Below are 24847 nucleotides of genomic sequence, written 5' to 3' on the forward strand. Positions count from 1 at the left end.
CGCGTGTGGAAGTGAAACTGAACTTCAATAAAGACTTTTATACTAAAGAACGAAGCAGCGTTGGTCTTCTGTGAGCTGGGACCTCGGGCAGCGCTGACAGCATGTATGTATGTATGTATGTATGTATGTATGTATGTATGTATAAATAAATAAATAAATAAATAAATATTGAAGCTTCTAATGGATTTGGTATTATGGCTGCTGCGTACACAACATTTAAAGCCCCTCTCCAGGAATCTTGGGAACTGTAGTTGAATCCTTCACAGAGCTACAATTCATGGAATCATAGAATCATAAGAGTTGGAATGGACCCCGAGGGTCATCTAGTCCAACTCCCCTTCAATGCAGGAATCTCAAATAAGGCATCCATGACAGATGGCCACCCAAACTCCTTAAGTAAATAATTCAAAGGTACTATAGGATAGTTACATCTCAAAACACATCTTACAACATCCAACCTCCAGTCATGATCACAAACCGATGCCTTTCTTAGAATCACAGTATTGGAAAGTTGGAAGGGAACCCAAAGGTTTTCTAGTCCAACCCCCTGCAATGCAGGAATCACAGGTAAGAATTCCTAATAGGTGGCCATCCAATCTCTGTTTAAAAACCTCCAGTGAAGGTGAGTCCACCATCTTCTGAGGGAGTTCCTCCCACTGTTGAACAACTCTTACCATCATTCTTCATTCAGAACACTCCAGATGACTCTCCAGCAGTTTCCTAGTCATTTGGGGATATTTGCCTGCAATTTTCCCAAGCAAAAGTTGGGGTCAAAGTAGCTTGGCTGTGGGCCATTATGGGAGATGAGCTGGTCATTTGCTGTCCAAATTGGACCTTACCCAGTCACTGTGTATCAATTGGTGTGTGAAATGCAGCATGTGAAATTTACATGTATGTAAATTAGGGGTGGGGGTGGAAGAAAATTGATTCAGTTGACACTTAAACGTGAAATCACCTAATTTCCAAAGCAATAAATGAAAACACAGCCATCTTTTGAAATTTGTGTTTCTCTGAAGTTTGCAGTTCGGTTCACATCACGCAATGTGCACAAAAATGCATATAACCTGGGTAAAATTTGCATATTAATGCATATAACAGAGAAAAGAACATGCAGAAATACATGTTTATTAGGGGAAAATGCTTTGCAAAAATCTGTATCTTCAGAGAAATTTGCACAGAAATGCTGGTGAGTTTTCATGAGGCTCAGGACTCCAATTCTGAGCAATTTGCAATCCCATGTATGTCTATTTGGAAATAAGTTCCTACTAGTCAGTGCCTACTGAGCACGATGGCTATGATCTCCCTCCACTGTTGAAGGCAGTGTGCCTTTGAACACCTGTTTCTGGGGCTCCCAAGTGGGGAGAGTTGCTCTTGTGCTCAAGTCCCACTTGTGGGCTTCCCATAAATATCTGGTCAGCCACCGTGAGGAAACCACTTCACCCTCCCATTGAAACTGTAATTGCTAGGGATTTTTAACTGCATGCTCATTATTCAAACTACGACTCCCAGGAAACTTTGTGGGAAGCCATAGCAGTTAAAGGGGTATACAGAACAACATCATTTTGCAATGCGTATCTGCTGAGTAGAGAGAGAAAGGGTATTGTGGGTGACTTCATTCTGCAAACCTTTTGGAGTTCCTGTTTGTACATATTAGGAATAGAAAGTATAGTTGTTTTGAAACAAGTGGACAGATCATGAACTACTCAAGAGTCCCTCTCTTTTAGAAAGAAAATGCCCCTTTCTTCACCTTCCGAAGACAAGATAGCTGTTTTTAAAGACACTTGAAGGCTGTCACCCATGTTCATGTTCAGTAAGCTGTTTTTTTGCAGCATTCTTGGAATCTTTGAAGCTTTGATGAACAGAGGTGACAGTGGGATAAAAGGAATGTGTTTAAATCACGTGTGTTTGTGTGCATGCTTATAGAAACGCAAAGCGATTCTTCTCTCAAAACACCTTAGTTAGTAAGAGAGGACCTGACCTGGTAGAAGTGTATAAAATAATGGAGGAAATGGATAGAGAAAAGCTTTTCTTCCTCTCTCATAACACTAGAACTTGTGGACGTCCAATAAAGAATGTTTGGAAGATTCACGACAGGCAAATTAAAGTGTGTCTTAACACAGCATGTAGTGAAATTACAGAACTTCCTCCTACAAGATATACTCTTGGATGGCTTTAGAGGAGAATTTGAAGAGAAGGCAAATCATGGCTACTAGCCATGATTACTGTATGCTATCTCTACTGTGGAAGGCTGTGTGTTTCTGAATGCCTTGGCTTGATCCAGCAGAGCTCCTCTTATGTTCTTGAGTGTATCAATCAAGGTCCAAGCTTGAGACCATTAAAAATGACATTGAGCGATCAGAAGTAGAAAAAGAAGCATGTAAGGTAAATTGGCACAGACCTCCTTGTTTCTTTACACCAATTTATTGTGTCTCCAAGACTCAGGCTTTCAAAAAGAAAAAAGAAAAGAAGGACTCTTCTGTATTGTGATGGCAGATATAAATGGGTGGATGGAACAGAGGACAAGGAGCTTGACTTAAGATGGCTGGTGTTGGGAGAGCGGAAGGGGCACAGCAGGCATTGGACTGGGGTATAGAGCTCTCTAGGGTCACCAGACCCCCATCCCCCAGCCACTGGGAGGCATGCCCAGGCTCTCGCCCATTTCTGAGCGTGCAGACACTGTCCACATTTCCCTCCATCTTACTTAGTGAACTGCAAAGGCAGAGAAGTTGCATTTGGAAACCAATGAGGCGGCTAGGATTCCAGACTTGGTGCCAGATCCCGTGTTTATGCTGAAGTTATGACACTTCCGTTCCAGCAGCTTATACCCGGAGGCAATATGGGTGTCTTTTTGAATGGGCTAGGGATGTGGCTCACACACTTTGGGGACATTTAAAGAGAGGCCATGGCTTGGTGTGTCTATAAAGTAAGAGCTGACTAGGTTTGGTGGTGCCGATAACTTCTTCCCAGGGTTGACTATGGCCCTTCTGGTTCTGGAGTGTAGATGACCAAGGGTTGGCTGTTCTTGCCCTTATCATGCCAGCAGACATCAAAGAAGGGGTAGACAGTGCCTGTGAAGCGCTCATGGAAGGCAAAGATGGGAACCAGGTTGTCTTCGTCACTGGCGTCGTAGAAGGCAAGGATGCCGTCATCAAAGCTCAGGTAGACACCGATACGGCTGGGCTTCCCCTCCAGCTTCAGCGACTGTGGGTCCTTGTGTTCCACGTGGGCCTCGTATGTCTTGCCTTCCTTGCAGCCCACCAGCCAAAAGCCATTGGAGGGGGTGGCATGGAGCCGGCCCTTGCGCCCTGCCTCGGCCGAGATGAGGCCCAGAGCCCAGCGGGGCTTGTCGCTCACGATCACCTCCCAGTAATGCTCGCCCTGCGAGAAGCTCTGGTGCGACACCAGGCAGTTGGACTTATCGAAGCGCTGCGGGTCATCAGTGCTCACGGCTTGCTTGTGCTCCACGCACTCCACTCGCTTGCCATCCTCGTGCACCACCAGGTTAGCTTGGGCCGTGTCTGGGTCAAAGGTGAGGTTCTCCAAGGCTGGGGAGGAGGAAGAAGGTGAGGTCAGGGGACAAGTGCGACTATGGACATCCAAAGCTGACTAGCAGCTGCTCTCTGGGGAGATGCTACCAGAGATTGAACCTGGACCTTCTACATGCCAAGCAGATGTGCTACCACTGAGCCATGACTCTTCCCTTCATTTTCTTTTCTTAAGGCAAGGAGTAAATCCACAGATGGGATTTCCATGCTTTATTTTTGGAACAAAATTACTTGGAATCATATTGCTCATTTTAATGTGCTAAGTTGCACAATGCAACCACAAAGGGATGTTGGTTTTTCGGTTGTGAGGGGAATTTGACTGGTCTTACAGATGCTGCAAGATATGTCATTTCCTTTGCATACTTTTCCTGATCAAGGCCACCGCTCTCAAAGTTGCTATTAGTGCAGTTTGATGGAGTGGGGGTGTGTGGAGATGAGCGCAATAAATACCTGTTCCCCCTTCTAGTAGCCTCTAGGAGGGGAGGCAGTGTAGGACAGGGAAACAGCAGTGAATGGGACACCACTGCTCTAGGCAGAACTTCAGGCTCCCACATCTGCTTTTAGTATTAAAAAGTCACAGGACGTCCAGTCAGGGCACTCTTGATTCACTCCTAAGATTTCTGGTGCTTCAGGGGTAAAACCTGTAGTGTCCTGCTGAGTCCCTTTCTCCTTTCACTGATTGGCCAATGAATGTATGCAGATTTACTGCATTTGCATAATTTATCTAAGCTGCAGGTGTCGGCTTCCCCAGGTGTGGAATATGGGTTACCTGGATGCAATTTTTTAAAAACCTTGTTCAGAAAAGTCACATAGCCTTGTCCAATAGCTCCTCCCTCCTTGGATCTCTACCTGGCATGAGTGCGCGGAACATCTTCCTCCAGACTTGGAACTTGAACTCATCTGAAATGATGGGGAGCTGGATGTCCATGCGAGCAATTGGAGGGGACTCTCCAAGAATCTTCTGCAATCTACGGAAAGGAAAAGAAGGTGTGCATTGGGGGGTGGGGGGAATAGAAATACAAATTGCCACTGCCCCCACCTCCAGAAATTCAAGGGCATCGTTTCTCCTCTAAACTTTCACACTGCTATTTTAAAGCTCTGCACCAGTGGTTCCCAAATCCCTCCCCCCATTGACCACTTGAAACTTGCTGAGAGTCTTGGCAGAGGACTAAGTTATTTATCTGCCTGCTGGAGCAAGTGTAATGTGCTGTGCTCAGTGCTGTATGGTTTTTAAATGTATCTTAATTGCTTATTTTATTTCTTGTATTGCATTGCCATTTGAATTCCATAGAATTCAAATTGTAAGTGTACTTCACACACACATTGAGGACCACCCGAATGAAGCTGGCGGACCACTGATGGTCCATGGACCATGGTTTGGGAACCCTGCTCTGCTCTGCACAGTTCAAGTTCTGAAGATTTTCAGCAGTGGAAAGAGCATCCCAAAATGCTGGTCCTTATGTAGCCAAAACAGCCCCACCCATGCAGACAAGAACAGACAAAGGTTTGCAGAAGTACAAATAAATATAAGTAAAGAAATAGCCAAGAGAGGAAAGCCACCCTAACAACCAAATGAGGACTGAGCATTCTCACTGGGCACAGAATGCTGGCAGTGAGTCTCTCTCTCTCTCTCTCTCTCTCTCTCTCTCTCTCTCTCTCTCTCTCTCTCTGTGTGTGTTTTGTTTTTTTTTAAACTGAGGGTAAGGAGAATGAAACATTTTTGAAGATAGCAGAGCTGGGGGATTGGCTGGCATCCTGAACAAGCACATTCCACACTGCATTCCATTATAATGCAGGTTTCAACACAGTATTCAAGTAAAACAAGTGTGATGCAAAAGAAAACCTGTTATATTGAGGATCAAATTGAACTAGAATGGTGTTCAGATTATTGGAAAGCACCTGAATGTGCTTACATCAAGAAAAAGCAGGGCTTTTTCTTCCTGCGGCACCTCTCAGGTAGACACCATTGCCATTCTCAGAGAACAAGGGAAGTTTTCATGGTGAGTTCCGGCACCTCTTTTTCTAGAAGAAAAAAGGTGAGTTTTTGTTGCTGTTGTAAAGAGTGGTAAGGTGAAAGGTGACTGACTTAAGACAAAGCTTGGTTGTCTCTCTGTTCCCTGCCTTTTATTTATCTACCATTTATTAACAAAGATTTATAAGCCACTTAATGAACACTGTGTCTTTTCTGCACAAGAGCAGTCATTGGCATTTCATGGACGGCATCTTTCTGAATGGTTTGATCCTAACATAGGAAGAGAGGGTCCCAGGAGGTCTGGAGGAATGTTATATATGTGGAGTGAAGGTCTTGTTCTGCTCCTGAGGAGGTGGGTGAGGGCAGGACAGGGTCAGGTCAAGCTTAGGCAGAGCTCAGGGTTTAGAAAGGGACAGCTGCTCACCTGCTGGCCACCATACAGTATTTCTGCAGAGAAAAGACAGGGAAAGGAAAGAGCTTAGATTAGAATAATAAGAAGCAGCTGCTATGCCCTATACCAGTATGTCTCAAATTTCTTTCCCCCATGGACCACTTGAAAATTGCTTGAAAAGTCTTGGCAGAGCATTAAATGATTTTTCTGCCTTCTGTAGCAATCACAATGTGCTGTGCTAGGCACTGTATGGTTTTTAATTGTATTTTTCTATTGCTGCTTCATTTCTTACATTGTTCACTATTGTATTAAGGAAATACCATAAAAGAAAAGAAAAGAAAGCAGCAATAAAGGAACAATGAAAAATCAGCAATGTTTTAATTTCATTTTTTTATGTAATACAATTTTTATACACCATATAAAATAAAACATTAAAATCCTTGATCATATGAGGATGGGTGTATTTCAGGGAGAAGTCACAGGGGGAAAAGATAAAATGGGTACCTGGGGGTTCTAGGATGGGGGTGGAGAGTTCCGTGTTTTGGAACTATGAATTATGTAACCCAATTATGTATGCCTTCCCCACAAGCCCCAATGTTTCAAGTTTCCTTTTCTAAACATGATACCGACTAGGATTTCAGATGGAGACTCTGGATGACTTGTGGGAAGTGGCAGAATGAGGTGCTGCTTGGTTGCTATTCCAACATTTTTAATTGTAGTCTTAGGCTGAAATGGGGAGAGGTTTCGTTCCTCTAAACTGGAGGTGATACAAACTGGGGAGTGTAAGGGAGGATTCTGTAGTACTGGATCAAATATATAATAGCTAGAAAAGAGTAAAAGATGCAGTAAACATAATATTAAAGATGGAACCCATGGAGGGATGGAAGGAGCTCTAAGAGTTTGAAAGAACTCTGTATTTTGTTGATTGAAAATGTTATGTTTTATATGTATTTAAAAAATGTTTGTTTTCAAAAACTTAATAACAAAATTATATAAAAATAAAATAAAAGTGGGCAAGGAAAAGAGCGGCCAATTGCATAAGCAGTGTAGGAATTGCATATATGTAGTGACTCATTAGCACTATGACAAACAAAAAAAAAGACAGGGATGAGGACCTTTGTGGCCCTGAAGAGCCTCACCCTGAGAAACTCCGTCTGTGGTTCGTCTTGCACCTCTCTCAGCACAACCTCCATCTGCCTGAGCTGGTCCAGGTAGCGGTTCATGGTCTTGCTCTCGTTTTGCAAGGCGTCTGTGGCCTGGTGCTGCACCCGCTCTGCCTCCCGGCCCAGAGAGGCCTCCAGCGCCCCCAGGAAGGCTCGCATCGCCCCCAGCTGTTCGGACACTTGATGCTTGAAGCGCGACACCGTCTCCTGGGAAAGGAGAAAGAGGGCTCCTGGGATCACTTCTGCACTTCGTGCCCTAGTCTTTGGCATTTTCTTCCCGCCAAATAGCAGCTTTGTGTCATTCTTTCCCAGCATCCTCTGGCATGAAATGAAATCCTCTGGCATGAAATGAAACCCCACTCAGCCTCCCTCGCAAATCCTGTGGTGTTTAGGTTAGCTGTTGAGGTGGTAGTTTACTCAGGAGGAGAATGAGCTGTGGAGACTTAAATATCTTAATTAATAAAGCTATTTAAGGCTGTGTATATGCCTTAAAGCACATCTGCCCTCAAGAATTCTGGAAACTGTAATTTGTTAAGGGCATTGGGAATTGTAGCTCTGTGAAGGGTAACTACAGTTCCCAATATTCTTTCTTCAGGGCTTTCTCTCCACATGAAGAAACAAAATTTTCAGGCTGGGAATTGAGTGTTAACTGGCCCTCACAGAATTGAACAATCCCTTCTTCACCAGTGAGCAGTTAGGAAAAATAGGCAGGATTTTATCAAACAAGGCTTCCTAAATATTCTGATTAAATGTACTTTGGGCACACATCAACCCTACAAAGTGGCTTCATAGCCATTCCTTACTTCCCAGGGGACCACTGGGAATTGTAGTTCTGTGAGTAGAGTCCCAGGGAGCCTGGACCACTTCCAGGTTTTGTTCGCTTAGCTATAATAAAAATGAAAAGCAATGACACACGAAAGCAAAACAAGGCACTGAGGAAGAGTGAGATATAATTGGAATACATATATATTTAATGTAACAAACACTTTTCTAGCTTCTAGCTGAAAGTGTGTGTCACAGTTCGGTCTGATGTGCAAAAAAACAAGTTGTGAACCTCATCAAATGCCCCCCCTTTGGCAAGTGTCTAAATTTGAGGCCTCCTTTGAATTTGGAGCTCAGGTCAAATGGCTCTCCTGCTCTCCTCCTCTGATTGGCCCTGTCTGTGAGGAGCAGATGGGGATCTCCCACAGACAAGGCCGACACAAGGCATTTTGCTGCCTGAGGCAAAGGACAATATGGTGGCCACCCCTTCCACATACAGACGATAACTGGTCTGTCAGCTGAATATTACGCCAACCCCAACAATGGGAGAACACCTTCCAGAGCACCTGAGGGCATCAGGCAAGTTAGTGGCTGTAGAACATGCCATGAGGTACACATATCTCAATCTAAGCACCTGCTGCCTGAGGCACTTGCCTCACTCTGCCCTATGATGCGGCCGGCCCCAGCCACAGAGGATTACTGGGACTTCTACGGAAATCCAAATCTCAAGATTCTTTGTGGGGAAGTCATGTTAGTTAACCCTGTAAAAAAACAAACCTCTGATATGTTGGTAGATTAAATGTGTCCTTACAGATAACTTCACTCACCTCCACTTCTGCTATTTGCCGATTCAGGAGGGCAATTGTCTTCTCCTTGCGGACTTGGGCCTCTTGCAACTGGACTTGTTGCTGAGGAAGCTGCTTCTAAAATTACGCCAAGAAAAGAAAAGGGGAATAAGGCATGTGGGTCTCATCAAGAGAGGAAACCACTACTATATCTATCATTTAAAACAAATGGTTATTTAGCTGGATTTCTTTCTCCCACCCTGGTTGCAAACCTGAGAACTCAGGGTGGATCTGGTGGGTAAACCACACAGGTTGTGGCCAATGCTAGATTGACTCAGACCCTTTGAAGTTAATGGGTGTGGTTGCAATTTATTCATTTCACTGGCTCTGCTCTGAGGAGGACTAGCATGAGATGCAAACCCCACATTTGGGGCAAAATTCCCATTAAAAACACAAAAGACAGGTCTTAGTTCAGGTACAGAAAATATGCTTTGCATGTCTAGCTCAAATCCCTGGCATCTCCAATAGGGCTGGGAAAGATTTCTGTCCAGTTGGGTAGCCAATATGGTGCTCTCCAGATGGTGCTGAACTACAGCTCCCATCATCCCTGACCATGCAGGCTGAGCCTGATGTGAATTGGGGTCTAGCAACATCTGGAGGAAACCATGTTGGCTAGCTCAAGGGCTTTCAACCGTAGGTCTCCAGGTGTTGGTCTACAACTCCCATAATCCTCAGACAGCTTAACCAATGCACAAAGATGATGGGTGTTGTAGTCCAACGTCTGCAGACCATAGGAGAGTTTTGCCACATGATACAGACTCTCCAATTGTCCCTAGTTTCCAGCAACGTCCCTGATTCAGAGAAGCCATCCTGGTTTCTGATTTGATCCTGGAATGTCCCACTTTTCCTTAGGATGTCCCTATTTTCATTGGAGAAATGTTGGAGGGTCTGGAGTTATCCGACCCCACAAGCGGTCTGAAGGCAATCATGTATAGGGAAGGGTTTTTTATGTTTAATGTTTTATTCTGTTTTTTTATATGTTAGAAGCTGCCCACAGTGGCTGGGGCATCCCAGTAAGATGTGCCGGGTAAGAATAGTAAAATTGTCATTATGGAATGGGACGTCCTTATTTTCATCAGAGAAATGTTGGAGGGTATGCATGATAAACTGCTCAGTTTAAACTGGGTGGTCATCTGAGGTAAATATATGAGGTTTGTCCGCTGGAGTGATTTACAAGACGAGGTAAGTCTGGTGCCAGATAGGAAGACCTTCAAAAACTGATACCTACCTTCATCCTCTGGTGGGCCTCAGCTGCAGTGATGATGTTGTGTCCTTTGTGTTTGCCCAGGGAAGCGCACACCCCACAGATGACCTGCCGGTCCTGCTCGCAGTACACGCTCAGGGGGTCCAGGTGCTCCTCGCAGTGGTCTCGGGGCACCTGCCGGAAGCTCTCCACCAGGTGCTCCATCTGTTGGTTGATGCACAGCTGTTCCACCTTGGTGATGGCCTGGCAGGTGGGGCACCCTGTGCTCTTGCCATCTTCTTCCTTGGGCACCTTGGACAAGCAATCCTGGCAGAAGGTGTGGCCACATTCTGCTGTCACGGGAGACTGGAAGAGCTTGAGGCAGATGGGGCAGCTGAGGTCCTGGTGCATGCCCTGAATGAGAGGCTTCTTCGACATGGTGGCAGAAAGAGCAGGAACCTGGGGGCCAAAAGAGCTTGCACTTGAGATTTTGAACCCATATTCTATCTTTATTTTGCTTAACCACACACATATCAGACCGCCAGTGCCTACTTATTCTCTTCACTGGGGCAGGCACCCACCAGAAATTGGAAATACACTATTATTACTACCACCAACACTATTTATTATTTATTTGTTGCATTTATATCTCAGCTTTGCGCTCGAGGTGGCATATATGGTTCTCTCTTTCCTCATTGAATCCCCATGACAACCTTGTGAGGTAGTTTAGGCTGAGATGCAGTGACTTTCTGGCCCAAGGTCACCCCGTGAGCTTCATGGCAGAGTGTGGAATTTGAACCTTGGTCTTTCCCAGGTCCTAGTTCAACGCTCTAACCACTGTACTGCACTGACTCATTTAGAATTGTTACTGTAACATCACAGTTCTTTTAGGCCGGAGAAGCTTCCGTACAGATTCTGAGGGGAGTTGGAGACTGAGGGAGAGACTGAGGAGATTCTGGTGAGAGTTGGTGACAGGCCAGAGAGACTAAGGAGATTATAGTGGCGAGAAAATCATAAGGGATCGTCCAGAGAAGACAGCAGTGCATCTTCCTTAACCAGAGTATGAGACCTCTACTTCCCAGAGTTCCCTGGGAAGAGGGATTTGATTGTTAAACCGCTCTGAGAGTTGTAGCTCTGTGAGGGGAATAGGGACCTCCTAACAACTCTCAGCACCCTTAACAAACCACAGCTCCCAGGATCCTTTGGAGGAACTCCTTAAAGTGGTATCATGATGCTTTAAATGCATGGTGTGGATGTGACCTTAGTCAATGTTTCTCAAGCTTGGGTCCTCAGCTGCTGTTGGACTACAACTCCCATCATTCCTGACATTCTAGCGAGGGATGATGGGAGTTGTAGTCCAACAGCAGCTTGGGACCCAACTTTGAGAAGCAGGGTGTGAATTTGTGGGAGAAACCCATTTCAACCCTGGCCCTCCCTGATTCACGGCTCAGTCTCTTAGCAACTGTCCTGCATGATAAAGGCACCCAAAGCTGGTGCCTTTCTCAAAGTGGGAATCCCAGGCTTGTTGCTCAATTGCAGAAGACTAGTGCAGTTCTTCTGAGCAAGCAACCCGTGATTTCCTTGCTTTCGCCACCTCTTCCTCCCAGACCCCGTCCTACTCAGGCTGACTCAGGCTGAACTATTGCAAGCCGGAGAGGAATGTGATGCCTGCAAAGCAGCTGCTGGATAATCTACAGGCCAAGCTGACAAATGCCCTATAAATAGTTCAGAAGGGGAAACTGGCATGGTAACTGGAGCCCTGCTCTGCCTTGTGGTATATTCTTGCATTTCCCAATAAACGGCTTAGCGTTCATGCTGCTGGTTGTTGTATTCCTCTGGGCTGCATGGCACTGTAAATTTGGATCTAGACAATGTAGTTTACATCTGCAGTCTTCAATTTTATCGCCTCTGTGACCGGCTTTCATTTTTATCCTGCCTTTCGTCTAAGGAGCATGAGCACTGTTCTCTCTCTCTCTCTTTGCCCCTTCTCAAGTTTATCAGAAGAAGCTGCGTTGTGGGTTAGGCTGAGAGATTGACATTGATTAGGCCAAAGTCACCCAGTGATGACCTTGGGCATTAAGCAGGGATATGAAGTGAAGGCTTCCTGGATCTCTGCTTGATTCTCCACACTGCCTCTCAATGATGGATAGATGAGAAATACATTTGTGTTGGCATTTTAATGCGTGGCTGCCTAAACCACATTTCCTGAAACAATGCATGAACACAGTTAACCATTGAATACTGCACTTCTCCAACTTTTCCAATACTGGTCTCCAACCGTAATTGCATTGCAGGTGCATATGTAAAGGTACATATCAGGGAGACGTATACATAAACATGCCTATATTAGTGAAAACAACACATATAAATGCAGTATATGAAGAGGAAATGCATTTTAGTAAAAACATCCTGATGAACTTTCATGATAAGCTAATTCTAGGTGGCAATAGAGAAAATACGCGTTTCGTTTTTCAAAGGAATTTAGGCAAAGTTGGATTCAGTGGATTAACCTAAGCCTTGAAAAGCAGAGAGGTCTGAAAGGGGAAGTGGAGAAGAGTGACATTCTTCCTCCTGCAACTCTGTGTACTTTTCGAGGGAGGAAAAAGGAACTGCCCTCACCACCTCATGACAAAGGGGCCAGTGAGTAGGTTATATGTCCAGAGGCTTTGTGGGCACCAGGGGGAGAATTCAATGGCATTGCTGTGCCCACGGGCACCATGTTGGCAACCCCTGCTCCATCACATCCCTGATAGTGGCACCTTTGGGGTGTTATCTTAGCCTTTCAAGGGATGTAAGAAGCCCTTTGAAAGCCTTACCTAGATTTCCCAAGGATCAAGCATCAGATCCACCTTTAAGGTATAGACGTTCCAGCTTCAGAGTCCTTTCAAAAATTATATTGTAACTCTCCATATCATGCCTTTCTGCCTAGGACCACCTGGCTCATCTAATCTCCTTTTATATAACAACCTGCAGCATCCACCTCACCTTTAATTTATGCTTGCAGTGGAGGCCCAGCAATAAATTCAAAAATGGGCGCAAATGCCAGATAGGTACTTGCTGGCTGCAAAGAACAGGGGCTGTGCTGCCCAAGACTTTTGTCTTATCTGCTCCGCTCAACTGGGCAGCATTTGGACTTTTCTCCCCTCCGTCACTCCCTTCCACATTTGAAGAACCTGCAATACCCACCAAGGTTTTTTTTTTTTAATTTAAAATTATCTGTTTAACCAACCCTTAAATAAAACGCCAGCCCGATCCTCTAGCTTTTGGGGATGTATCTGGAACATGGTTAAAGGCATGAAGTAAGAAGCGGAAGAGAAAGAAAAAGAAAGGAAGGAAGATCTTACTAGGTCAGACAAGCGTTGAAGAGAGGCAGCAGCGTCCAGAGAGGGAACAGCCAGAGATCAGAAAGGCAGCAAGGAGACACCAACCATCCCAGGACGGGCACAGAAGCCAAGTGACTGAGCCTTGGTCCCGCCCTGATTCTAACTATATATAGCTCTATAGGGCACCGTACTTCTGGGAAGGCTGGGGTGCGGGGGGTGCCCTGGAGGAAAAGGCGGCTGGTGTGTGGGAGGATTCCTCCCCCTCACCAAAGATGCCACTCAAATGACTTGGCCCAAGAATATTCATTCCTTGATGCAGCCTTCTCTGCAGATTCAAGGGCGCCTCCTAGAGGCGAATGCCTGACATTGTGGCATAAAATACCTAACTCCCTGCTTGTTGCTGTGGGGGGAGGGCAAGGCAGCCCCTTAGTTGCATTCTTGAGTGCATGGAGCAGCTGAGGGCTGTGGAAAGTGGAAGCTCTAGAGTTTCCTAGCAAAGGATATTGCAGACTGACAGCCAACTTGACCATTACATTTGGCATTTGGGGATTTTCAGGAATAGGCAGAGGGAACTGAGCTGGGTGGAATAAGACATGGGTGGGGGATGAAGCGCGATCTTCTGGGTGAGTCATGGACTGGGTAGTATTTGGGGTGAACATTGGGTACAGCAGGTGATTAGATGGTGAACCTGTACCACGACTGTGTATCAGGATGGGGTTTTTTTCTGGCCCTGTGGGCAGTGCCGGATTTACATATAAGCTAAACAAGCTATAGCCTAGGGCCCCACTCTCTTGGGGGCCCCAAAAAAATTTAAAAGGAAAAAAACCTCGATACTTATTCTCAATTGTATTTCAGTTCAACAATTGCTTTGATATAATACATATTTTGTTATGTGCAAGTGGCTATGGATACCTATTAGGTCCATAAATTACCATATAGCATATATTCAACACAAAAAACAGTGACAATTTGTTGTTGACAAAGGACAGCTGGACATATAAAGGGCCCCATTGCCTTCAGTAGCTTAAGGCCTCATCAAACCAAAATACGGCCCTGCCAGTGGACCAACTTTGTGTTGTCCCACCCACCTGTCAAAATCTCAGACGTGGAGTTCCCATGCTTGGGAATGGCAGCACAAGAGGCCTTGCCAACCTGATGGTTTGCAAGCCAGTTTGTGTTGCTTTCAACCTCTGATTCTGGTGGCTTCAAAAAAAGAAGCTCTGTGAAGGAGAAATTGCTTCCACTGCATGGAAACTGCTCCCTGCCAACTTGAGAATGATGCCCTCCTACCAACCATCCGCTGACAGGCAGTTGGGAGTGGGCCCTGCTCCAGCAAAGGGTCAATTGGGCAGCCACTTTGTCTGGATTGTTCACTTGAAGCCCTGCCCTTGCCTTCCCCACACCTGACATAACATAGGACATCAGGTGTAGTGTGGGGGAAGTGGCTTCCCAAAAGCAGCCTGGTGGGCCATGTTTGGAGATTCCCTGCCCTGCTGCATCACTTCAGACTGAAAATGGAGGCCCAGGTGTGTTCTGGTCCAGGTTTGCCAGGGAAAAAAGGTTCCAGCCCAGGCATCACCCTGGCATCTCTGTTTTCTAGAAGCACTGCCTGCAATCTGAAGTGGTACAGCACTGACACAATTTTACATGATCCCCTCCTCCTCCAGGGACCTTACAAGGACCCTGCAAGAAAAGTTAGGAAGATTGGTGTCTTAGTAGTTGAGCTCCAAGCTTCAGGTCTAGTGAGGAATCTTTGAAGGAATGGGGGCCGTGACCCTGAGCCTTAAATCCGAAAGCATGTCTCCCTCTCAACTGGGCAAGTGCAGAGTGATTAACTCCCCAGCTCCTTTTGGTACCATAGGCCAGGGGTCAGCAAGGTTTATCTTGCCTGGGTCGGATTGGTCCCACAGAGAGCCCTCTGTGGGCTGGATTGTGCGATTTCCGGTGCTGCGGAAGCGAGTCCCCACGCCGTGCCGGTTTAGCGCAGCGCACGAGTGGGCAACTTGGTTTGGGGGTGGGGTGGGGTGGTCAAACGACCTCTGCTGGCCATTTCTGGCCCATGGGCCTTAGGTTGCTGACCCCTGCCATACGCTATGCAGCCTTCGATGCTGTCACCCAACTGCAAACTTTGTCAAGCTGTTCCCTTGAAGCAGCCCTACAGAGGCACCTAGTGGCTGACTTGTGGCACCTCCTCACTTCCTGGCTGGGTTTGCTTCTGGATGGCCTGTTCTGGATAAATGTGTAATGATTTGTTTGCTGGGAGATTGGACAGTGCTGGCTATTGAATGAGCATTGAATAGGCTAAGCAAATCAGTCTCTTAAGCTTAAACCAAGAAAGAGTATTCTCTATAAGATCGAGTATCAATATACATATCAAGACTTTGCGATTAGACCACTGAAGAAGCCCGGAAAACTACCTTGGGAGTGTGCTACCTGCAAGCCCCAGTAAAAGGGCCCCATTGGGGGCGAACAGTGGCCTCTTGATTATTTGGACTGCCAGGGCGAAACAGGTGCAAAACGCTGGCACCCTGTTGTCTACAACTTTATTGTCTACAACTCCACTAGCATCTCTTGGTATTGTGAATAACACCGAACTTACCTTTGGCTGGTATCTTCATGAACTTATCTAAAAGACTGAGTTAAGCATTTGAAAAATCTATTGAAACCAGAAATTATAAGTTCATCTTAGGCTGGGTAGTTTGCAAGTCTCTGTGGCTTGGTTTAATGTTTTGTATTTTTCTCAGAAGGTTGATAAAGTATGTATAATTATGTATAATTATTGTTCTGTGTTGCATGAGTGTTGCATGAGTCGCACTACTACTATTGAATGAGCATTGGCTTCTGATTTGTTTGTGGAGAGGTGAGATGACTTTGCATCCAAGTACCGTATTTTTTGCTCTATAAGACTCACTTTTTCCCTCCTAAAAAGTAAGGGGAAATGTGTGTGCGTCTTATGGAGCGAATGCAGGCTGCGCAGCTATCCCACAAGCCAGAACAGCAAGAGGGATTGCTGCTTTCACTGCGCAGCGATCCCTCTTGCTGTTCTGGCTTCTGAGATTCAGAATATTATTTTTCTTGTTTTCCTCCTCCAAAAACTAGGTGCGTCTTGTGGTCTCATGCGTCTTATAGAGCGAAAAATACGGTAAGTGCTATCCCACACTTTCCAGCGCATTTCCCCTTCACTTTCCTTATCACAAAACGTCTGGTCTTTGGGGGAAGCAGATTGATTGCACAGGATGTCCCAGTCAACTGTCATTGCACAACCTGAAATTGCTGGTATGTGTTTGCATCCCACCCGAAAATAGCAACAGTCTGGAAGCACCCTGAGTCAGCAGCATTCCCCTATTAGCCTGGCTTCCAGGAAACGTTTGCACAAAGATGACTCCAGAGCAGAGCCAAGAGGTGTGTCAGTGAAATATTAGGTTTGAAGAAACAAAACATCTGCTCAAAGGGGCAAAAACCATGAGATCACTAGATGGAAGAATGGTTTTAACTGCAACTGCTTTTAGAATGTTTCTTTTAAAAAACTTTTATCTGTTTTTGATTTTTTAAAAAATTGTAGTTGCTTTTAGAATGCTTTAACTGTTTTAGAAGGTTTGGTTTTGGTTTTTAAATTGTGTGTCTGCTGTCCTGGGCAAGAAGGGCAGGATATAAATTCAATAAATAATAATAAATATTAGTATCAGACAGTCAAACGTTCTGCTCAAATGGGTGATATACTTGGTTCAGATAAACAAAAGATCTGTTCAAAGGGGCCTGTCCAATCACTCACCTAGTTCAGCATTTTCTATAGGGAAAGCCATTACAGGAATAGCAACAAGGATCTGGAATCACCTTAAAGAGCAACATATTCATTATGGCATAAGCTTTCATAGGTCCACTTCATCTGATGAATGAAGCATTAACCTCAGTTTGCAGGAGTACATGTGCAATGTGCATGCAGCTGGAAAAGTGGAGTTAAGTGCCAATGAAATGCAAGTAAAGCCTGTAGCAATTCAACCAGAGGTGGGTTCACCATCCCTGAATCAGTGCTATGAAGAATAAGACCAGTGACCATTCACAATTCCTCATCAGTAATCTGAAATGTTCTTCTACTGGTTTGTGAATATTTCTGATTTTTTCTACTGTCAGATGTGTGTTCGTTTAGTCCAGCAAGGTAGGACTTTGAGGCAGATGCCCAGGAACCCACCGCAGTGGAATGACCAGGAGGGACCCCAAAAGCAGGAGGCCTGGCTTGCCACATTTTAAAGTCCGGGCAATGATAACCCTTTGCCATCTCAAGGGAGCTCCTGCCCCCCCATGAGAATATTAGGCCTTACCTGCACCGTGGTTTATACAGGTGGAGAGGCTCCCTGAGCAACCTCACATTGTGCGGGAGGTTCCAGCTCCTTCCAGCTAGGAAACTAGCCAGGATTCGGCCCTGGTAGCACTGGGAAAGGAAGCTAAAGGCAGCGTGCTAGGACTGCGCTACCTCCATCTGGCCACTCGAGGGCACTCCTGTACAGTATAAGTAATCGCTTTTGCACCTGCTGATAAGCACCAAAACCCTAGAATGCCAAAGGTTGTTCTGCGTGGAAAAGGAAAGAATTTTCCTTATTTTATGCATGAAAAAATCAGAAAGTCAGCTTGACCTTCAGGTTTCTGTTTAAGCAAAGAGATCGTGGTTAGAGATTATGCAATCTTGCTGACAGGTTGGAGGAGCTCCCTCCAGCTATGCGATTTTTTGTGAGATCTGCCCCATCTAAAAACCTCTGAAAGAAGCCCAATAATTATAGCCTCTGACGCCTCCTTTCTCCTACACAAGCATTCAAAATGCTTTACTTAATTAAGCTGGAACAGCTTTTAAATGGTTTACCTGCTTGATAGCCGAGGCAGGCTGCAGGGAGGCAAATGAACCCCATACTTCCTAAGTCAAGTACAGTGGTACCTCGGGTTAAGTACTTAATTCGTTCCGGAGGTCCGTACTTAACCTGAAACTGTTCTTAACCCGAAGGACCACTTTAGCTAATGGGGCCTCCTGCTGCTGCTGCCGCGCCGCCGGAGCCCAATTTCTGTTCTTATCCTGAAGCAAAGTTCTAGTTCTGGGTTAGTGGAGTCTGTAACCTGAAGCGTATGTAACCCAAGGTACCACTGTACACAAAAGTTTCTTAGGTCTTTTTAAACCGGGGGGTGGTTCGGCCCGCCTCCTCCTGCGGCTATTGAAAAACAAGCTCGCTCTATCAAACAGCTCATCTCAACTTAGCCAGCAGGAGTCACGTGTTGCAAACAAAAAACAGGATCGCGAAAGGCAGAAGCGAAAGCGCCGGGTGAGCAAACGGACACGGATTCATTTTCTTGCATTTGCTCAGTGCTCGCCTCTTTCTCAGCGCGGAAAGGAAGCGGCGGCAGCTCCTCCTCCGGCTCCTCCCTCTTCCTCGGAGGACGGAAACGGATCCTGGGCGATCCTGGGCCTCCTTCCTTGGGTCTCCCCGGCGTGCGTTCGGGCTGAAGGGGCGCGATGGCCAAGAGAGCCCGGCAGCGCCTGATGGACGCCCTGGAGAACTTGCACGACGGCGAGCTGCGCAAGTTCAAGGCGAAGCTGACCGAGATCCCGCTCGAGGAAAGCCACGAGCACATCCCCCGAGGGCGGCTGGAGAAGGCGGACGCGGTGGATCTGCCCAGTCTCCTGATCAGCTACTACAAGCAGGATTACGCGCTGCGCCTCACCGCGCAGGTCTTGGAAGAGATCCACTGCAAGGACCAGGCGCAGAAGCTCCGCGGAGGCGGCGAGAAGAGTAAGGGAGGAGGGGGAGGCCTGGCCGGGAGACAAGCGTGGATCCGGATCATCTCATTGGACGAGGGGAAGGGAGGCGGGGGGGGGGGACTTTCCCAGCTTCTCTTTCAGGTCCGTCCCGATCAACTCATCAGGAGTTAGTCCGAGGAGCTCTTTCTTCAAGGTCTAGTGAGGTGCCTCTCTGAAATATTAGGTACACTTTTGCAAGGAAAGCCACATAAAGAGGGGGAGGAGTGATTTTGAAATCAGCAGATCCTCACCACGTACCTTCTTCCTCGCTACAATAATAATAATAATAAATAATAATAACAACAACAACAACAACAATTTTATTATTTATACCCCGCCCATCTGGCAGGGTTTCCCCAGCCACTCTGGGTGGCTTCCAGCACATATAAAAATGTAAGATAACGTCAAACATTAAAAACTTCCTGATATAGGGCTGCCTTCAGATGCCTTATAAAAATTGTGTAGTTTTTTATTTCCTTGACCTCAGATGGTAGGGTGTTCCACAGGGAAGGTTCCACTGCCTGCTCCACATTTCCCCAATGTGGAAATTAAATCCTATTTGGAAATCGCACCTAATATATTTCTCAATCAGTTCTGTCTGTCCACAGAGTGTTTTTCTTTTCAGTAATCTTACAAATTAAAACTTAGAACCACAGGACTGTCAAAACACATCCACCCATGCCACGTGTCTTGACATACTTGTCCTGCAGACTGGAAGCTATGATCTTCTTTCCACTTTTATCCATTTGGAAGTATTTCAAAATTCACCACAGAATAAATAGGTAAAGATATAGGTAAAGGTAAAGGGACCCCTGACCATTAGGTCCAGTCGTGACCAACTCTGGGGTTGCGGCGCTCATCTCGCTTTATTGGCAGAGAGGCGTACAGCTTCCGGGTCATGTGGCCAGCATGACTAAGCCGCTTCTGGCGAACCAGAGCAGTGCACGGAAACGCCGTTTACCTTCCCGCCGGAGCGGTACCTATTTATCTACTTGCACTTTTGACGTGCTTTCGAACTGCTAGGTTGGCAGGAAATAAATGCATATAGCAGGTATTAAATATCTTACTATTTTCCGTTGCATCCTCTGTGCATCTTTACATCACCTTCATTTTACAGGGCTGCCTCTCAGCTGTTGTATTTTTCTCCTTTCTACATTTCCAAAAATTAGTTTTCTGATATTTAGTGGCCTTATAATCATGAAAGGGTTGCTTGTTTCATGCATCTAAGAAGCACCTCCGTTGAAATGCAGAGATGGTGTTATGCTCCTGTTAAATGAGTGAAAATGTTTCCAGTTCCATCCATTCCTGATTATTGTTGGGGATGGTTTGGGGGGCCCAGAGGTGGAACTGCCCTGCCGTCAAGAGTTTGGGGGTAAAAATCTAATGAGGTACCAGAAAGAAAACATTTTAAATTTTGTCTATAATCATGAATTATGTTTGGGTGGATTGGGAAACTCAAAACATCAACTCTCTTTTCTGTTCCAGCTGCATGCTGTAACCCTCAGATCCCTGTGCCTTCCACCAGTACCACCTCTGGAAGAAATGGTGAGCTCCAGCCTCTATCTTCTTTAATATTGTCCGTCCCCCATCAACATCCTTAAGCTAACCTCCAGGTCTCTCCTAGCTGTTGGCCTTTGCTCCAGCTTGCAGTAATCCTCTCACTTAAGCCAGATCCACACTACTGCAATGCCTGTCAATTTCATGCTGCTTTAATTGTCCAGGCTTCCCACACACACACAAAATGGGAATAGTAGTTTGCAGTAAGCTATACTTAGCCATGGAAAAAGCAAAGGCAGCTGTGTCTGTATTCTTTACTTAGCCAATGGCAAGAGCTTTCCTTAGGAAAATGAGGAGAGCTCACCAGGATATTGCAGAGAGGAGCAAGGCAGATGCACATAAAATACAAAGAGGAATGTACTCTGCTGCTAACTCACTAGCATGAGTGAGGAAGGGTAATATTTCATCAATATATCCTCTTCTACTAGCCACAACATTCCCACAGATTCCACATACAGTGGTACCTCAGGTTAAGTACTTAATTTGTTCTGGAGGTCTGTTCTTAAGCTGAAGCACAACTTTAGCTAATGGGGCCTCCCGCTGCTGCTGCACTGCCGGAGCCCAATTTCTGTTCTCATCCTGAAGCAAAGTTCTTAACCTGAGGTAATATTTCTGGGTTAGCGGAGTCTGTAACCTGAAGCGTATGTAACCTGAAGCATATGTAACCCGAGGTACCACTGTACACAGGAACAACACAAGAATCTGCCTCGTGTAGAGTCAACCCTTAGGCCCATCTAGCTTAGTACTGTCTACCCTGACTAGCTTTCCCACTGCTACTTGGATATGCTAGAGATTGAATCTGGAACCTTCTGCATCCCCTGCAGATGCTCTACCGCTGAGCTGTGGCCCTTCCCCCACCTGTGCACACCCTTAAGGATCCCATAGTCTTCCCTCACAGAGCCAAGTGTAAATGTCTGGTGTGTGGCTGGATCCCTTGATTCTGGTTCTTCCTTTGGCAGAGACACAGCCTCCGGCTCCACCGGAGCAGCATTTCATTGAGCGGCACCGGGAGGCCCTGATCCAGAGGACGGCCACCGTGGAGGGGATCCTGGACGTGCTGCATGGCGATGTCCTGGATGACGAGCAGTACCAAAAGATCTCCTCCAAAAGCACCAGCCAGGAAAAAATGCGGGAGCTCTACAGGTTGCTGCCCAGCTGGAACCAAGCTTGCAAGGAGAAGCTGTACAAGGCCCTGAAGATGAAAAACAGGTTCCTCGTTGCCGACCTGGAAGGATAAAAAGGGCAGCCAAGGCACAGCCCCATTCTGGGGCACAGGAATTCCGCCTCGGCATGTCAGGGGACTACCTTGAAGCCATGTAATATCTTGTATGAGCAAGAAAAACAAGGCAATATACTCTGGGGAAGGAAATGCAGGCAGCCACAGCAGGAAGAACCTGGAGGAGGCCGTCACATTTGACTCGGGGACACTGGAGTGAGAAGGAACATGAATCTGTCCTTTTTGATAAAGGCCAATTCTATTTTCTCTTTGTGTTTAGCCCCCTCGGTGCTTGTAGGAACCATGATGTGTGGGAATGTTCTTGGATGCAAGAGAGGATGCATTGTTTGATTATAGCCTTTCCAACTTGGGTTAACAAGTTCACAATTTAGCAGAGTAACATTCCCCTTTTTAAACTTACAGCGGATGCGTTTGCTCAGGCTCGCTAAAGCCTCTATAATAACTGTTCTGGTATTTCCCCCTTATTCCCTCATAAAAGATAAGACACGACACAGTCTTCTATAAAAGTATAAAAAGAGTTTACTCATATTTTGTTCACAATCGGATCCCAGAAGGCAGACTTAGCTTAGAAAAGTAACATAAACCTTGAAACTATCTCATAAGGAGACAGTCCCTCTGTCCTCTCTTGGCTGGAAGCCAAGAGAGCATCTGGCTAAGCAGATGTTGCTTCTTTGATGCATGTAGTCAAAGAGAGAGAGATGGCTGTCCTACCCTGTGCTTTTGTCGTTACCTGCACAGGTGAGGCCACACCCACCTCTAGTCACATGCAGAGGAAGTCTGTCCCAGCCCAGAAGGAAACAGGAAGTTTACCTGCTGGCTGGACAAACATTCCTCCCCATGTGTAAAGATGTTCATTCTAGGAATGTTGTACAGTGGTAGCTTGGGTTAAGTACTTAATTCGTTTTGGAGGTCCGTTCTTAACCTGAAACTGTTCTTAACCTGAAGCACCACTTTAGCTAATGGGGCCTCCTGCTGCTGCCGCGCCGCTGGAGCACAATTTCTGTTCTCATCCTGAAGCAAAGTTCTTAACCCGAGGTACTATTTCTGGGTTAGCGGAGTCTGTAACCTGAAGCGTATGTAACCCGAGGTACCACTGTACTTGACTGCTCTTGTGTTTCACATCCCACATGATGCCCTCAGAGAACCCACTGGTGCCTGCCAAGGTCCCCTGCCCCTCCCAGATTAATTTTTTTCTTTAAAAAACTGGTGGTTGGTAGGTCATTTTTTTGGGGGGGGTGTCCTTGTTTGGAAACCTGTTCTCTGCTTTTGTGAGATGTTTGAGGTGTTTTGAGTGGGTAGGTTCTGAGCATTGCCATCTCCCCCCCCCCCCGTGAATTGGGATTTTGTAGTGCCCATGGCAGTTTCCTAGATTTCCAAATGGGCCCCTGATCCCCAAAAGTTTAGGAAATCTGCTCCAGAGAAAATGATTCTACCTCCTATATGAAGAACAGACAAGCAGGGGCCGTCATATGGCCTGGATTCTAACCTTTCCACCCAGTAAAGAGGTGGCGAATAAACTAGTACATTTTGTTATTGATACTATATTTATCATTTTTCAAATACTTAAAATTGACTAAGGATTTGTATGCAGATTAAAAGTCCTACCTCAGCGGCTTGCAATTTAAAATTCAGAATCCAAAAGGAAAAAGAGAAGAGGAGGGAAGAGGAAAACAAGCAGCCTCTAGCACTAGCTCTTAGTTACATGGTTCTGAGTACGTTGAGCTTGACTGAAACATTTCAGGGAGGAGAGGAACCGAATGGCAGCTGTTTGCTCAGCTGAACCAAGGGAGAAGGCTTTCTGCTCCACCTCTTCCTCCACTGCAGCCAGGTGGCCACTGGCTGGTGATAGTTTAGAGGGAGGAGGAGGAGGAGGCTAATGGACGCAAATCTCTCAAGCTCTTTCTCTGCAGCAGCCATACAATTTAAGGGATAAATTGCTTTGCATGCAGATGGTCCTGTATTCAATCTCCTCTTTGAAACTCTGGGAAATCGCTGCCTGTCAGTGTAGACACTACTGAACTAGATCAGCCAAATAATCTGACTCAGTACAGTGGTATCTTGGTTCTCAAACTTAATCTGTTCCAGAAGTCCGTTCCAAAACCAAAGTGTTCCAAAACCAAGGTGCGCTTTCCCATAGAAAGTAATGCAAAACGGATTAATCCGTTCTAGACTTTTAAAAACAACCCCTAAAACAGCAATTTAACATGAATTTTACTCTCTAACAAGACCATTGATTTCTAAAATGAAAGCAATAATCAATGTACTGTACTATAAATAAATAAGACAGTACTGTATTGTAGATGCGAAAAATTAAAATTACATTTTTTTCTTACCTGCACTGATGATAGTCATTGTTTGGATGCAGGGGGGCTTTTATCCATTTCCGCAGTCACACAATCAATCAGTAGCTGAACTGGATTCCGCACAGTCACAAAAACAAATTACAGTGGTGCCTCGCAAGACGAAATTAATTCGTTCCGCAAGTTTTTTCTTCTTGCGAGTTTTTCGTCTTGCGAAGCACAGTTTCCCATAGGAATGCATTGAAAATCAATTAATGCGTTCCTATGGAGACCGCTTGCCAGGCTGGCGGTGTGGAGAAGGGCTTTTCTCCCCACCGCAAGCCTTCAGGACAGGTACGGGAACAGAGGGGAAGGCACGCAGCGCTTCTCCTCTGTTCCTGGGGCTTGCGGTGGGAGGAGGGTTTTTCCTCCCCACCACCAACATTCAGAACAGCATTCTGAATGTTGGCGGTGGGAAGGAAAACCCTCCTCCCACCGCAAGTCTTCAGGACAGCCATCCGAAGGCTGGCGGCGGGAGGAGGTCTCTCCGCCCCACCGCCAGCCTTCGGAGGAGGTCCGACGACAGTGGGGAAGACGCGCTGCGCTTCCCCGCTGTCCTGGAGATTTCCCTATGGGCTTTCGTCTTGCGAAGGAAGCCCATAGGGAAATTCGTTTTGCGAAGCACCTCCAAAACGGAAAACCCTTTCGTCTAGCGGGTTTTTCGTCTTGCGAGGCGTTCGTCTTGCGGGGCACCACTGTAACCGAAAAAGCCTCAAAAACAAAAACGCAAACCAGAAGTCCGTTTGAC

The 24847-nt window shown here is 46.1% G+C and overlaps 2 protein-coding genes across 3 annotated transcripts; one reads left to right on the forward strand and one right to left on the reverse strand.

Annotated features, from left to right (window-relative positions):
- Window positions 1–2402: 2402 nt before the first annotated feature.
- On the reverse strand, window positions 2403–13371 carry TRIM72 (tripartite motif containing 72). The gene is made up of 7 exons (XM_053361515.1): window positions 13206–13371; window positions 9907–10320; window positions 8661–8756; window positions 7048–7278; window positions 5942–5964; window positions 4395–4513; window positions 2403–3545 (listed from the first exon to the last, which is right to left on the reverse strand). The coding sequence occupies exons 2-7, from the start codon at window positions 10297–10299 to the stop codon at window positions 2974–2976; spliced, it is 1434 nt and encodes a 477-aa protein (XP_053217490.1). The 5' UTR covers window positions 10300–10320; window positions 13206–13371; the 3' UTR covers window positions 2403–2973.
- Window positions 13372–18471: 5100 nt separating this feature from the next.
- Window positions 18472–24093, forward strand: LOC128399784 (apoptosis-associated speck-like protein containing a CARD). 2 transcript variants are annotated; one of them, XM_053361516.1, is made up of 3 exons: window positions 18484–18958; window positions 20452–20511; window positions 21483–24093. In XM_053361516.1, exons 1-3 carry the CDS (start codon window positions 18682–18684, stop codon window positions 21758–21760), a joined length of 615 nt encoding a protein of 204 aa, XP_053217491.1. In that variant the 5' UTR covers window positions 18484–18681; the 3' UTR covers window positions 21761–24093. The 2 variants fall into 2 exon arrangements, with proteins under 2 accessions (XP_053217492.1, XP_053217491.1); XM_053361517.1 differs by lacking the exon at window positions 20452–20511 and having other exon boundaries at window positions 18472–18958.
- The last annotated feature ends 754 nt before the right edge of the window (window positions 24094–24847 follow it).

This window comes from Podarcis raffonei, chromosome 13 (genome assembly GCF_027172205.1).
Source record: "Podarcis raffonei isolate rPodRaf1 chromosome 13, rPodRaf1.pri, whole genome shotgun sequence".
Lineage (NCBI taxonomy): Eukaryota > Metazoa > Chordata > Lepidosauria > Squamata > Lacertidae > Podarcis > Podarcis raffonei.

Excerpts from the sequence above, each read along its gene's own strand:
- LOC128399784 (XM_053361516.1), top strand. The coding sequence starts at position 18,682 with ATGGCCAAGAGAGCCCGGCAGCGCCTGATGGACGCCCTGGAGAACTTG. Across the intron at positions 18,959-20,451 it reads CCGCGGAGGCGGCGAGAAGA|CTGCATGCTGTAACCCTCAG; the intron begins GTAAGGGAGGAG and ends TTTCTGTTCCAG. Across the intron at positions 20,512-21,482 it reads TACCACCTCTGGAAGAAATG|AGACACAGCCTCCGGCTCCA; the intron begins GTGAGCTCCAGC and ends TTCCTTTGGCAG.
- TRIM72 (XM_053361515.1), bottom strand. The coding sequence starts at position 10,299 with ATGTCGAAGAAGCCTCTCATTCAGGGCATGCACCAGGACCTCAGCTGC. Across the intron at positions 8,757-9,906 it reads AGGCCCACCAGAGGATGAAG|AAGCAGCTTCCTCAGCAACA; the intron begins GTAGGTATCAGT and ends GCGTAATTTTAG. Across the intron at positions 3,546-4,394 it reads GTTCCGCGCACTCATGCCAG|CCTTGGAGAACCTCACCTTT; the intron begins GTAGAGATCCAA and ends CCTCCTCCCCAG.